General features: G+C 37.1%; 1 protein-coding gene and 1 pseudogene across 1 annotated transcript in view; both read right to left on the bottom strand.

Annotated features, from left to right (window-relative positions):
* The window catches only part of ERC1 (ELKS/RAB6-interacting/CAST family member 1), a 313,654-nt gene that overhangs the window by 194,310 nt on the left and 102,856 nt on the right, over positions 1-16,488 (bottom strand). Inside the window, exons 8-10 of the mRNA XM_043966008.1 lie at positions 15,204-15,344; positions 14,107-14,247; positions 11,638-11,831 (exon numbers count right to left, since the gene is read on the bottom strand). Of these exons, the coding sequence (XP_043821943.1) occupies positions 11,638-11,831; positions 14,107-14,247; positions 15,204-15,344 (476 nt within the window). The remainder of the gene's footprint in view (positions 1-11,637; positions 11,832-14,106; positions 14,248-15,203; positions 15,345-16,488) is intronic.
* LOC122728005 lies at positions 5,118-5,599 on the bottom strand (annotated as a pseudogene).

Here is a 16,488-nt window from a genome sequence, read left to right as displayed (position 1 = left end):
GGTATCTTAAAAAAAAAAAAGGTTAAGAGGTAAGAAAGAGGAATGCAATGGGAGAAGGGGATAGGGAGAGGTAGAATGGGTAAATTATCTCACATAATAGAGGTGCAAAAGAATTTTTTCAGCAGAGAAGAAGATGGGGGACATCGGGGTGGGAGAATACATGAACCTTACTCTCTTTAGAACTAGCTCAAAGAGGGAATAACAGATAGACTCAGTTGGGTATAGAAATATGTATTATCCTACAGGAAATTAGGAAGGGAAGAGGAAAGGAGAAGAAGGGGAGGGCTAAAACAAGGGAGGTCAGATATGGGAAGGCAGTAGTCAGAAGCAAAACAATTTTTGGAATAGACAAGGTGAAAGAAAAGATAATAGAATAAACATGGGGAAAATAGTGTGGAGGGAAATACACAGTAATAACTGTGAAAAAAATTTATTGAAAGTTTCTTTAATAAAGGCTCCATTTCTCAAATATATAGAGAACTGAATCAAATTTATAAAATAAGAGCTATTCCCCAAAGGATAAATAAACAATCACTGTCTACAATGATGATTGAGCCCAAGAATATAAAATCTGACACTGCTTTCTTTTCTTCTCCATTTGCCAGGAAGTAATAGAACCAGTTGCCATAATTTTAGTATTTTTTTAATACTAAACTTCAAACTATCTTTTACTCTCTTTCACCCTCATCAAGAGCCTTAATTTCTCTATCATCTGCATGCCTGAGATTGTTGATATTTCTTCCCAGAAACCTTAATTCTGGCTTTTGATTTATCCAGCGTGTCATTTTGCATGATGTACTCGGCATATGAGCTAAATCAAAAAGGTGACAATATAAAGTCTTGCTTTGCCTTACTCCTTTTCTGACCTTAAGCCAATCTACTGTTTCATGTTTGGTTCTAACTGTTGATTCTGGTACTCCCGTCTCTTTGAGGACTTGCCATAGTTTTTATTCACCTTTTTTCCTAAAGCCATGAAACTGGACTACAAGCTCAATATAAAGTAAATGTTACCATAAACAGTGTAAAGGCATAGCAAGAAAACTCAAGTAGTACTTGGCTCTGGTCAGACTAATATGGCAAAATGAGTTTCCTTTTGAGGACATTTAAATAGAAACACCATTCTTTTCTGATAAATAATGGACTATTCATACAAACATGGTCTATTCCTATATTCTGTCTTTCCCTTCCCCTCCCCTATACCCTGAAAGAATTAATAATCCTTTCATCTCAGGTAATCTTGCCATGGGAAGACAAGGGCTCCATATGACTGGCCCAATATATCAAGCCAACTGCTCCAGCCATATTTTATTTTCCTTCCTGCCGTCTTTTTGCCAGCCACCTAATTGCCACATCAACCCCATGCTCCCACTAACTTTCATATTTTTCAACCACTATCAAATCATTATAGTCATTGTTCTTATAAAGGATCAACTTTGAATGCCCTGTGCCACCACAAAAATAAGCCTTGCAATTTTCCAAACCAAAATACTACACCCTCCCTGGCCATGATTTTCTAACCTCTGTTCACTTTCTCTTTAAGGGCAAGGACTAACTTTCTGAGTGTGTGTGTGAATCACCAGCTTAGCACAGTGCACGGCATATAGTAAGAGCTTTGACATACAAGGAATACTTTTTTATTTATTCATAAATTATATCAATACATATTAATATATATATTAGTCTATTCTTATATGTTTCATGACAATGAAAACAAACCTAAACAAAGTAAATATTTGGAGTCAGATTTACTAATATAAAAAATGTTTTGCTTTTCTTATATATTGAACTTAGTGAGCTGAGCAGTGGAAAGAGCACTGGCCCTGAAGTTGGGAGGACCTCTCACCTCAGACACTTACTAGCTGTGTGACCCTGGGCAAGTCATTCAACCCTATTTAATTTAGTTCCTCATCTTTAAAATGAGCTGGAGAATGAAACTGCCAACCATCCCAGTATCATTGCCAAGAAAACCCCAAATGGGGCTATGTAGAATCACACACAACTGCAAAATGACTGAACAAAAAATCATGAAGATTAACAAGGACAGATAGATATCAGTGAGTAGTGGGTTCAAATAGAATCAGAGATCACGAAACTGTACACAAGGATTTCTACAGGAACCTTGCCTGGTGTCCTTCATTCTGAGAGTACTAAAATTATATCACTATGTTGGGATCCAGGTACAGGGTGTCCTACTGTGGCTGATTAGACCACTATGAGCTCAGAAGACTCTATCACAGGTCAGGCACAAATTGTCCACAGGATAATTGGAGTGAAAATGTCTCACAATTGGTGTATCTCACATTTCTTTTGAGCTACTGTAATTCTGCTTTTCTCACAGAGCACAGTGCCTCTTCCAGTTCAGGCAAACCATACTGGAATATCCTTTGCCAGTATCTCCCATTACACATCATCAATTCCATAGTTCTTCATAGAGACCATGAAAGTGTCCTTATATTGCTCCTTCTAACTACCATATGAGTACCTTCCTTGTGTGAGTTCTCCATAAAATATTATTTTTAGGCAAACATACATTTGGCATTCAAAAAACATGACAAGCCCATCGGAGTTTTGCTCTAGAAAGGACCTCAGTGTCTAGTACCTCATCTTGCCAGGTTCACTTACGTTGGCAGTGAACTTATCCACAGCTCTGAATATTTCTCCATTTGCTATAATTGATGATCCTATGTATTACTGGTGTGGTGCTGGCTAGTGCAGAACCTCTCTTTTCTTGGTGTTAATTGTTAGGCCAAAATTGGAAGAAGCAATAGAGAATGGATCCATACTTTGTTGCATCTTGACCTCAGAAGCTGCATTAAATGCACAATCATCCGCCAAACAAAAAGTCATGCACCAACTCTCCCTCCACTTTAATAATGTACTGTCATCAGTGGGGGAGCTGACCTTGATGCCATTTTTGTCCTCATTGAAGGCGTCTGACGGCATGGCTAAAAACATCATGTTAAAAATCATGGGACAGGGGCAGCTAAGTGGCACAGTGAATAGAGCACTGGCCCTGGATTCAGGAGGACCTGAGTTCAAATCTGACATCAGATACTTCCTAGCTGTGTGACCCTGGGCAAGTCACTTAACCCTAATTGACTCACCCCCCCAAAAAAAAATCATGGGAGCAAGCATACAGCCTATTTCACTCCACTGGTGACTAGGAAAACACAAGAGCATCATCCATCATCCAGAAGTCAAGTAAGCATGCCATCATGAAAGTGTTTCTTAGCCCTTTCTGAAGCCACACTGGCTCTTGGGTAGATAACCATATTACAGATGAAGGATCAGCAGACTGAGGAGGACTCTGGCAAGAATCTTGTCAGCAATGATTAAGAGACACCCAACCTGGAGAGGGAATACCCATAGGGATTTCTACATGCATATATTACTTTAGAAAATCACATATTAATATTATTTATGTTATCTATCTATACATATTATCTATGTATTTTTATTCATTTAACATTTCCCAATTACGGTTTCATCAGGTTTAGGCCACACTCAGGAGTGTTGTAGTTTGCACATGGACTGTGGGCAAGGTATTTGACAGCTCTAGAGAAATTGCTACTCTAAAGAGATTTGGAAATGTATGGACATTGATATTTTTTCAATGATCATTTTGGACCATCTGCCTTCCCCTTCTTCCATTCCTTGCCTCGTACCATGCATGAAGAAATAGCAAGATGACATAAACTAGTACTACTAAGAGTACATTAACTACCATACTGAAATATAAGCTTCTAAAACACAGCAAAATCCGCAAAGGAAAAGATATTACAAATAGAACATATGTTTTGGGGTAATAGCAATTGTCAAACAAATTGACAGAATACAACATGTGCTTTACTTTCTCTTGCTGATAGATAAAAGCCTGGTGACTATTTAAAGAAAAGGAAAAAAAAGTTTTAACTCTTCCTCTGATGGACTACATTCTTCCTTTCTAATACTATTAATCTAAATAAGGGAGGGAAAAAAACACAATGAAATGAAACAATCTCCCATGGATTGGTCAGATAATAACTCTCAAAACACATTGACAGACAGAAACACACAGAGTCTTTGAAAAAGAGAAATCTGCTGAGTTATTTAAAAATTCTTTGCTTATAAAACTCATAGTTTCAAGAATATTATGTCCTCTGGACTAAATTCTTATATATCTTTCCTAGAATAAATTGTATTATTCTAGTTTCTTTTCAGAACTCAAGATAAATTAGTACATGGTATTTTAAATATACTTATTTTTAAAAGGACATACTGACCTTGAGGTGAGACTGAAGGGAGCAGCATATCCAGGAAGATGCGAAAGAGAAAGTTATAAAGAGTTAATGAGATTACTGTTCAGAGATAACACTACTGAAGAACACAAGATAAAATATGAAGCATAGCATTAAAGAAAAAGAGAGAAGTATACCATGGGTTATATCAATCAATCAATAAGCATTTATTTACTATGTGCAAGATTTTCAAAAGTTAAGAAAAGTGGGGCAGCTAGATGGCACAGTGGATAGAGCACCGGCCCTGGATTCAGGAGAACCTGAGTTCAAATCCAGCCTCGGACACCTGACACTTACTAGCTGTGAGACCCTGGGCAAGTCACTTGCCTCACCCAAAAACATTTTTAAAAGGTAAGAAAAGTACTTTCTTGATCAGATTATACCATTCTACATCAACATGATTTTCTCCAGCAAGAATTCTATCTGAAATCAACTATCTCATGGGGTACAGAAATTGTCCACATCTCCTTCAGAATTAGTTAATTAGGTTTGTGAAAATTAGGCTGTATTTAATTAAAAAAACAAGGCCACTTGACTATTCCTACAAAAGATTTGTGTGGTACCTAGGACTAAGCTTTTACAAGTTTCTCGCCTGAAAATGTTCCAAACTACCTTGATATAAGATAGAAAAAAGTAATATAATATTGTTTTTTCCATTAAGCTATAAAAGGTAGCAGGGGGAAAAAATCTACTTTTTCTAAAAATTTCAAATGAAAATCTATTTTAGCCTTACTCAGGAAGAATTTTTTTTCATTTCTTCCTACTGCTGACCATACATTTCTTTCTCCCCCCCCCCCCCACCGCACAATCCAAGAATCTTTTATTATGTTTTTTAGTCATTTATGCCATGAATTCATAGGGGATTGGTTCCAACAGCTCAGGTTCCTTGCCATTGGTTCTCACACAATGTGCTTCTCTGGGTGGAGCAGGCTGACGTTTCAGTTGAACCCAGGTGCCTTTTTCTTTGGCTTCTTTCTTCTTCTGGTCATTTTCTTTTACCCTCTTCAAGAAGCTGTCTCTGCTCTTAGAATACTTAATATGCTCAATATGCACATTAATTCTCTTGGCTAGAATCTTGCCCTTAACCTGTTTGTTTACAACAATGCCTACAGCATGTTAAGTTACATTACAGACCTGTCCAGTCTTGCCATGGTAACATTGTGGGACACTCCTTGCTGAACTGTGCCCATACCCTTGATATCTACAATATCATCTTTTTTTGTATATTCATATATACATAGCCAAAGGGACAACACCATTTTTCTAAAGGGTCTAGAAAACATGTATCATGTCCCTCTCCTTTTTCCTTTTGCGTTCATCATTTTGGCAATTCATGGGAATATGGTGGAGCCAGCAGGAAGGCTGACCTTACATTTCTCATATTATACCTCATAAAGTGAAATCTAAAAACAAAAATGGAAAGAGTGTATCTCTTCATATATTCATACTTCTCTCTCTACAGTGCTCAAGACTCAAATTACAAAGTAGCCAGTCTCTAAGTTCCTGAATAGCATAAAGCACCTAGGGCTCTTTATTACCTATTAACACAAAAAAGAAAAAAGGAAGTAGAGCTTCTGAAAGAAGAAAGGGAAGAGTGGATCTTATTTACTAATGTCAAGAACCACTTGGACTTTGTTTCTGACCATTTTATCCAAAGCCACAATAACTTTTAAAGGGTATACATCTCACCACCTCTTGACTTGGAAACAATGACTTCAAAGAACAAGAATTCTGAGAAAGGATATGGCAGTATTTCATCGACAAATATTACTGCATCAAAAAATGATGTGGCCTAGTTTTTACAGGAAGATACAAGAATTATGGATAAACCACAAACTCCTCAGGTAACTATGAAACAAATCACAATCTTCATTTCCTTCAATCAGAACAATTAGATGCAGAATACAAAGTATAATTCCCAAATATAAAATTACTTGTTAATTCACTGAATAATATCACCTCAAATGGATCTTCAAAAAGTAAGTGCTACCTTATATCAGTATGTAATAAATTTCATTACTGAAGATTTATTGACAAGGTAAATGTGTTTTATGGTATATATTTGACATGAATGGCACGTGCTGAGGAATTAATTCTTTTGTGCCAGAGAAAAAGTGTAGTTTTTCATTCTTGGCATATAGTTTCTTTTATTCATAGTTAATAATTCTATGTGTAATTTGGAAAATAAAATTCTAAACAGAAAAAAAAGAAGAGAGATAAAAGAATCATCATCTTAGAAATGAGAATTAAATCCACAGGAGCTTGATAAGATCACCAAGAGAAGTAGTATAAAGGGAGAAGGGAAGAGGACACAGGACAGAACCCTGAGGGATGAAGATCCAGCAGTAGAGACAGAGGAATGGTCAGATAGATTGAAGGACAAACAAGAGAGAACAATGTCCCAAAACCTAGAGAGAAGGAGGTGACTGACAATGTCAAATGCTGCAGAGAGGTCAAGGAGAATGAAGATTGAGAAATGGCCAATGGATTTGTCAATTAACAGATTACTGGTAACTCTGGACACAGTAATTTCAGTGGAATGATGAGGTTAGAAGCAAGATGATAGGGAGTTAAGAAAAGAGTGAAAAGAGAAAAACAATATTAAACTAAGGAGACCATATGGTAGAGGATATAGCATATAGCTCTGGAGTCAGAGGACCTGAGTTCACACCTAACCTCTAGTAGTGACCCTGGGCATATCACTTGACCTTCTGGGGCCTCATTTTCCTTATCTCTACAATGAGAAGGCAAGAATAAAAAGATTCCTTAATTACTTTCCAATCTCTGTAATCCTGTGATTTTTAAGAGATTCTACTTGCACATTTGAGAGTTTGTATCGATGACACAATCTTTTCAGCAAAGACTTCTATACAGATGACCATCAAAACTGGAGCCAAATTAGATGAGGACATAGTAGGCTTCCACCAGGCAGATGACCCTGGATCAGCGCCTTGAAGAACCACAGGCCACAGTGTGGCTGTGCAGTCCGATACAGGAGCCGCAGCTCCTGAGTGACTTGTAACCGGTAACTGCCACATCCCGTGTTGTATCTACCCCATGAGGAGTAGCTGGAGTGTCCTCTCCAGGGTGCTGGCCTGGGCAGATCAATATGGAAAACAAGCTCTTGCCCATGCAGCAGGTTTTCCCTCTCCGTGACATTGGTGGGTCCTAAGGAGAGGCAGAGCCAATACAGTTTGGCACCAGTGCCGCCGCAGGAGTTGCCAGAGGGATGCGATGTCCAACATCCAACTGCCTAAGGGACTCTGACTCCTGATTTTTCCTCGGGGTTAACTCCCAAAGCCTTTCCCATATATGGGTATAGCCGCAAGGCAGCAGACTTTTAAAATCAGGGTTTCCTTCCCCTAGGTGGGTTTGCCTGCCAAGGCTAATGAGCCCCACCTGCCCGAAGCAACTGGTTTTAAGGCTCCAGTGATTTGCCTTCGCCCCTTCTCCTGTTAGTGGAAACAGTTCCGCCACGAGAAGGCCAGGAGTTGGGCTCTGATGTTGAGGTACACTAACATTACTAAAAATGATAAAGATGAGGACATAATCTCTTGATAAAATACCTGGATTCTCCCTTTCAAGTTAGCAATCAGTTACCCTTTACACAATGAAGAGCACTTGTCCTTTATTGTAAGTAGGTAAAATATTTATCATTTCTGTTTGTAACGATTGGAATGACGCCACCTGCTGGATACTTACTGTAGAAGAGTTCTGCCCATGAAGCGAAGGTCTTTGAGGGCAAGACCAGGAGTCTTTTCTTTGGCGGGGAGGAAGTGACGCAGACTAGTGGGAGGAGGAAGGAAGAGACTGGCACTGACTCTGGGTCTTTTTCCTGAGGACGCTGGCGGAGAAGGGAGCTAGAAATGTGCTCTCCCTTTAATAGATAGGAATCTAGGCCTTTCTCTCTCTTTACCAAATTCTTATTCTCCTTAATAAATGCTTAAAAGTCTAACTCTTGCTAAAGCTTATAATTTATTGGCGACCACTCATTAGATATTTTAGACAGTTTAGCTAGAATTTTAACCCTTAACATGTTTTACAGACAAGGAAAATGAGAAACAGAGGTCAGAAAGGTTGCTGAAGGCCTCAGAGGACAAGGGACAGAGTCAGGGCTAAGACCAAAATCTCCTCTTTTTCTAGTATTCTCTCATCATACTTCCTAATGCTCTAAAAGTCAGACTATGATTGCCCATAAGCAATCACAACCCCAAAACAGAAATATATTAACAAATACACTAATAAAGACTTTTTTCTAGGTATGTGATTTCTTTTTTTACCCCTGAATCTGTAAGGTGCTTTTGAGTGGGAGTTCTGCATCACCAATAATCTGTTGGATATTCCAACTAGATATCACACAAATTCAACATGCCCAAACCAGGACTCACTATGATTCCCCTCCTCCTCAAACCCTCTCTTCTAGCTCTACTACTTCTGTTGAGGGCTCCATCATCTTCTCAGTCATGCAGTCACTAATTATTCTACTTAAGCCAATTCCCAGTAAGCACCAGCACTGGCAAGAACAAGAGTAGCAATTCAGAACTATAAGAAACTTTATATAACATTCACTTCCCCAGCACATCCCAAACAAACTCTCCTCACAATGAAAACTAACACTAGTATGGGGGATTCAATTTGTGGAAGAATAGCCTTCTGAGAAACAACCTGACCAAGAGACAGAAAAAATATACACACACCAAGAATGGAACCAGTGAATGGAAAGGTGAGGAAGTTTTCCACATAGGAAAAAGTGGAATTGCAATACAAAAAGCAAATGATTTGAGGGGGTGGGGGGAAACCAAAACCCAGTCACACATGCACTTCAATAATGGAACAGGCAACAAAAAGTATATGGTCTTCCCAAAAGTTCTCCCAAATAGAAAGCACTAGATAAGTATAAAGAAAGATTTAAACAGTTTCCATCAAAGATAAAGGTTTTTTGAGACTTGTGAGAAGCTAAAATAAATGTCTTCCCTAGAACAGACAAAACCTTGAGTCACAAAAAATACCACATTCATATGGTATTTTGGTTTTAAACTAGGATCAAGGTACCAGATCCATATAGGCAGAAAAAGCCTAAAAGATAGCACCCACTAAATCCAGCCAAAAACATATGGTCTTAGTGGAGTTGAAGGAGTATAAGAATAAGGTTATGGAGACCTGGAATGTTAATCCTTATTCCACCAATGACTAATTATAGAAAAATCATTTTACCATTCCTTGTCTCTACTTCTTCACTGTCATAAGGGCATGATTTATAAAGTCTCCTGAACTTCTAAATTTCTATACTCTGTTGCCATCTGACACCATGATACAAAAGAAATTATATAGGTGTGAAATAGAGAAATATTTAAAGGGTTAAAAAATTTTCAATTATAACTACAAAAATGTAGCAGTATATACCTGAAAGGGCAATAGGGCCCACAATTTCAGTAGTCTTCCAATTCGATTCTGAGTAAAGAATGCGCAATTTTTCTTCACATGGGAGAATTCTTTTTTTTTCTTTTTTTTGGGGGGGGACGGAGGGAGAACAGGGCAATGAGGGTTAAGTGACTTGCCCAGGGTCACACAGCTAGTAAGTGTCAAGTGTCAGAGACCAAATTTGAACTCAGGTCCTCCTGAATCCAGGTACAGTGCTTTATCCACTGCACCACCTAGCTGCACCAAAATGGAAAGGCTGCCTCAATCATAAAAACTGTTATTGGTCATAATTCTAGATAACAAACTACTATTTGCTCCTTTTAAAATCCATACCTAAACCCCAAAACAAGTATTGGGTTTAAATACTGAATTTATTTCTTCTTTCTACAAGTAAAGAGATGAGAAAAAGTATAAACTTTCAAGCAATGTTCTGTTGGGTTTTTTTTAAATGGCACAGTAGAATTTTATAACATAATCCTCACTACCACATGCTAAGATGGGGAACACTAATAAACCAAAATGCTTTTTCATAAAACTTTAGTAAGTAAATATTTGACAATAGTTTTAAATATGAAAAAATATGAACTTACACAAATAAATGAGGGGAGAAAAAAAATCAAAGAAAATAGAAATAATATCGAACCTTGGACATTTCAGGTAACTATGGCTTTAAAAATACAATTTGAGGAGCTGAATACACCAAAATTGGAGGTAATAATACAAAAGGCAGTTACACATCTCAGCTACTTAAGTAGTTATTGCAATAAAGGAAAATGTAAAGTTATGGGCATGGGGGAGGGGAAGCTACTTTATCTGAAACTCTAAGACTATAGAGTATAACATTAAAACAAAATTTAGGAAACCAAAATCTCTGGTTTTCTAAGAAAGGGAACAGGGGAAAAAAAAAAGAGGCCAGGGGAAGGGAAAAAGGAGAAGTGGGAACAAGGAATGAAGGAGGTAAAGGGAAATAGAAAGGGAAGGAAATGACCTAACCTTTATAGAATGATTCCAGTAGCTTTCAAAGTAATGATAAGGAATTGTTCCGAAATACTGGGCAATAATAGCTATAAATACTAGTGGTTTTAAATCCTTGTCAGTATTACAAGGTATTCAAATGACTTTTGGCACCTATTAACTTCTTCATCTGAAGGAGTTTCAGTGGAAGATGTTGAAGAATTTAGCATCACACATACATATCTACATGTAAAAGAGACAAAAGCAATAAGAAAGGGTCAAGACCCTGGGCAAGTTACTTAACCCCAATTGCCTCACTAAAAAATAAAGAAAAAAAAAAGAAAGGGTCAAGAAGCAGCAAGAATTCTTTGTGTTCGAGTACTCTAAAACTAAAGAAAATAACAGGAAATTCTGGGTCAGTTCTATGGGTAGTTCATATGTGTAGACCTATGAAACAAAGCTCATAATGAAAATTTTAGATTCGTGGCCAAAGGTCCACAAAATCTTATCCCAATGTTATTTAAATTTTCTTCACTATCAATTGTGATATCTACAATGATAGAACTTCCTGCACATCCATCATTTTGAAAATCCCAAGAATTAAGAACTCACTGAAAACATAACTAAATTGATAAGGAATTAATAATTTCTAATATTCAGGCTATTAATTATAGAAACGTATAGTAATTTCACTAAGACTTAAACTCTTAAATCAATAATCACCTTTAACTCTACTAAAAATGTAATCATCCTGTTACTTTGCTCACCAATGTGTCAACCTCTAATAAACTACAAGAAATGAGAGTAACCAAGTTACTCCAAGATGAATAACAAGATTAATAGAGCAAGGTCAAGAACTAAAGTGGTTAAAACTAAAACTAGTTACCCAAATTACATTCCCACCTCCACGCTCCCAAAAAAGTTATAAATCCATACTTTAACCATTCTGACTTTATCAGGCAACTTCCAACTTATTCATCCTCACCTCTCCAGTTCGGCTATCTTCTTATCTTTATCATTCTTCTCATTTTCCATCTCCTTTAAGATTTCCAGGAGACGATCTACCTCTGCCTGGGCCTTACTGGATTCATCCCTATGCTGTGTAATCTCTTTCTCTAACTGCTGGAGTCGATCATTCATCTCAGGACTGCCTCTAGCTTCCAGAGTTGCTTCGTGTGCCTACGAAGTAAAGTAGTACAAAGCCCATTAGAAACACACCTACACACACACACACACACATCAATCAAAAACTAATATTAAGCACATGCTATGTGCCAGGCTGAAAAATTAGATAGTCCTGCTCTCAAGAAACTTATATTGAAGGAAGGAAAGAGGGAAGGTAGCAGAGAAGGAAAGAAGGGACGGAGGAACAGAGGGAGGGAAGAAAAAAGGGATATATTAAGTATCTACTATTTGCTAGGCACTCATCTATGAGCTTTTCAAATATCTCATTTGATCTTCACAACATACTCATAGGTAGGTGTTATTATTATCCTCATTGTACATTTGAGGAAATCTAAGCCACATGACTTACCCAGGATCACACAGCAAGTGTCTGACATCAATTTAGAACTACAGACACAGCTCTCTATCCACTACACAACCCAGCTTTCTTCTCAGGGGAGACCCTATGTACTTATAAGCACTCCAAGAGGCAGAAGTAAAGAAAGAGAACATTTCAGAAGAGAAAAAGAGCCTGTACAAAGGCACAGAGATAGAGAACGGAAAATCATGTATGAGGAACAGCTTCATTCATTCCTCAATTGATGGACATTCCCTTGATTCCCAAATCTTAGCCACCACAAAGAGCTGCTTTAAATATTTTTGTACATTTTTTTTTCCTTTTCTCTTTTTCATGTAAAACTACTGTTAACTGTTTCCCTCCATCCTATTCCCTTCCCCATAATATTTACTCTATTTTCTATCTTCTTTAACCATATTGCTCCTTAAAAGAGATTTGCTTCTGACTGCCCCCTCCCCCAATCTGCCCTCCCTTCTTTTACCCCTCCCTCCTTATCCCCTTCCCCTCCTACTTCCCTGAAGGGATAGAGATTTTACTCCACCCAATTGATGTGTATGTTATTCCCTCCTTGACCCAACTCTGATGAGATTAAGGTCTTTCAGCCAATTCTGATGAGTGTAAGGCTCATTCACTGCTCAGTTTAGATAGATTATAGACAGATGACAACACTGGTGCTGCAGCTGATTCAGAGGCCAAATCCAGGATGGCTGACCTTGATATTTTACTACTGGAAAAAAGGATTGTCAGCTATGAAAAATGCGTTCTAATAGAAAGAATTAAATTGATCATCAAGAAAGCTGTGTTTTCTGGAAGGACTTGCATAAACTGATGATGAGTGAGATGAGCAGAACCAGAAGAACATTATACACAGTATCAACATTATGTGTTGATCAACAGTGATAGACTAGATTCTTCTCACCAATACAACGGTACAAGAAAGCTCCAAAGGACTCAATATGGAAAAGGCTCTCCAAATCCAGGGGGAAAAAAAAAGGAACTGTGGAATATGGATGCTGATTGGACCGTACCATTTCTTTTGATTTTGGTGCTGTTGTTTTTCTTTTTTGAGGTTTTTCCTTTTTGCTCTGATTCTTCTCTTTTAGCATGACTAATGCAGAAATATGTTTAATGTTATTATTTTTATATATATATATATATATATATATTTATAAACCTATATCAGATTACCTGCTGTCTAGGGGAGGGAGGGCAGAGAAAAATTTGAAATTGGAAATCTTATATAAACAAATGTTGAAAACTATCTCTATATGTAACTGGAAAATAATAAAATACTTTTATTTTAAAACAAAAGAAAGCTGGTTTTTTGGGTTCTTTGGGTTTTTTTGTGGGGCAATGGGGGTTAAATTACTTGCCCAGGGTTACACAGCTAGTAAATGTCAAGTGTCTGAGGCTGGATTTGAATTCAGGTACTCTTGAATCCAGGGCCAGTGCTTTAACCACTGTGGCATCTAGCTGCCCCCCAAGAAAGCTGTTTTAAGCCTCACCTGCCAGATGTTGCTGTGTAGGTATCTACCCGCTTTCCAAAATCAAAGATTTTTTAATATAAAGATCTAAGGAATCACCATTCTAATCCATTATTTTCAGAATAAGAACACAAAGCCAAGAAGAAGCCCAGCAAATTGACCATGAACACAAAAACCAAGAAACCATGTCTCCTGATTTCTAGTCCAGTGTTCTTCCCATTATACTACACTTCTCCTTGGAGAGACTTCTCACTGTGCAAACATGAGCATACATGCATACAAAGGCACACAAAAACAGACCGAGCATAAGGATACTGTGGAAATAAGGTATAGGAATAATGCATTTTAAGCCTCTGGGATCATTACAAAGTTTTTTACTTGATAGTACTGGAGGTTCTTAACTCATATATAATTTAAACAAGGTAAGAAGATGGCATTTTTGGGTAACCTTTTTCAATTGTGATTCCATTTTCAGACACTCTTCCTTCTTCTGCTCCAAAGCAATTTCCAGTGTTTTAAGCCTTGAATCCTTCTTCAGTCCTGAGGAAGCCAGAGAAGAAGCATGTTCCTTGAGGTCCAAGAGTGAAGCCTAAAAAAATAACAGATATCTGATATAAATGACATCCAGAGGTCTCAAAATTTATGCCATGTCTGTGTATTCTGATTTTCACTCTAATAGTATATATAAGTGTATTCTTGTTTAAAAAGCAAAGAATGATTGTTAAAAGAGTCAGATTTTCTCCATACTAAACTTAAATCTAACTGAACGTCAAAGGGTAATTAAGACCAGCTGAACGTTATCCAGTCATACAGTTTTAAATCTGTAAGCCAAGCTTCTATTATCATATTCAATAATTCTGAACAGGTGTAAGTTCAATCATTTTTACATGGAAAAGACTATATGAGGCTCTACTATAAATCTGTATTTCTATAAATTTCCAAAGAATAAGCATTCAGAGGGTAACTCTAAAGCTTTGTATCATCAACTCACATGGCTTTAAGTCATTTTTGCTCTTTGGTTCATATGAAGGATCATCACCAAATGGAAATTAAGGGAAATTAAAGGGAAATTAAGTACCCTACTGGTTGATGACAATTCCAGATTTCTCTGACAAAAACAAGAAATACCAACTAATACAGCATGAGAAAGAGCTGAAGGTCAGTAAATCCTTCTTTCATTTTCACATTCCTTCTGCCTTACTATCATCCTCCCAACATCCCTAAAACAGGGCAGCAATAATTTCAAGAGCTGATCTACAGGAATCATATACATTAACAGAATTTCAATTCATCAAGGAGTTAGTCCAGAATTTCAAAAGTATATGTAATGGTCTAAGTCACTGAACAACATCCTAAAAAAAGATCCATTTTGACCACGTTCTTCAAGTGCTATGATTAGATTCAACTTCCCAAGTATTCTCTATATGATCACTATCCCCAAAAAGAACTATGATAGTATACACACATTCACAACATAAGTAAGCATATATACACACAACCCAGTCTTGAAGTCAAATCAAACATATCAATTTTTATGAGATTAACCTCTTTCTCAGAGAGGTCTCCTTGCAAGAGGCTAACTTTCTCCTTTAAATCCTTCAGGTCTTTCTTATAGTTGTCAATCTCCTCTTGCTTCTCCCGCTCATCTCTGTCCCGCTGCTCCTTCAAGCGTTCAATTGTCCTTTCCTAAGGAAAAAACACAATAATCTCTTAAGAGTTTCATAGGGTACTGCTATCAATTCTGATTATGGCTAAGGAAATTATACATTTTCTTTTAATCTACAACTAGTTTAATAATTTAAAAAAAAATTTTGCCTTTGTTTTAAAGTAGTCATCCTTCCTATGATTGATTTTACAACAGAGAGTCTGTCCTCATGAATGTCCAAATTCTCCTAGTACTAGAGATTACTAAAACATCCATTTGCAAGAACTATATTAATTCATGCTCAAAGTAACCAAAAATCTAAATAAAATTTGTCACATCCTTTAAGGGCATTGAAGAAAAGAAGGAAAGAAACAAGCAACTAGTCAAGCACCTACTATGTGCTGGACCCTATTCTAAAAGCTTTACAATATCTCATTCCATTTTCACAACAATCCTGGAAGGTAAAGGTGATATTATCATCCCCATTTTGAAGTTGAGGAAACTGAGGCAAACAAAGGTTAACTGATTTGCTCAGTGTGATACATAGAGATTATCTGAAGCTACTTTTGAACTCAGGTCTTCCTGATTTCGAGCCCAGAACTCCACTCACCCACCTCGTTGTTTCTTGGTATCAGACAAACAAGAAACAAAGATTTCTTTTTCAGTTATTCATGAGTCCAATTACTTAAAAGATATTAAAATTAGGTAAGAAGAATTAAGATGACTTAATTTTAACAGGTAATTAACAAGTTGGAAAGCTGACACAGCAAAACCCTAATCCCAGATGGGTGGCCCAAAGAATTCAGAGTCCAGGAGATTCAGGGAATAGTGACCATGTCCTTGAAAAAAAATCAGGTCTAAAATACAAAGGAATGTTCTAGAGATTTCCCAGCTGCCACAGCTTGGGACTAGCCACTTCTTTAAATAGTCACCAAAACCCCACAGCTTTGTATAAAAAACACTGTGAAATAACAGAAAAGATTCATGGTTATTTCACCCCCAAACCATAATATAATCTCAAATGCACTGGATTAAAAATATAAAACAAGTATGTCATTTTTTAAAACATTAAAAAACACACAGACAGTAGAATTGATTAATAATGATAAAAGAAGGTCAAGCAAAGGAAGTATCAAAAAGATGTAACAAGGAAAGCATAGCATAGAATTAATCGAAGGGGCTCCA

Source organism: Dromiciops gliroides, chromosome 5 (genome assembly GCF_019393635.1).
Source record: "Dromiciops gliroides isolate mDroGli1 chromosome 5, mDroGli1.pri, whole genome shotgun sequence".
NCBI classification, from domain to species: Eukaryota; Metazoa; Chordata; class Mammalia; order Microbiotheria; family Microbiotheriidae; genus Dromiciops; species Dromiciops gliroides.
The sequence above is the reverse complement of the archived record's forward strand: the minus strand, read 5'-3'. Positions and strand labels throughout refer to the sequence as shown.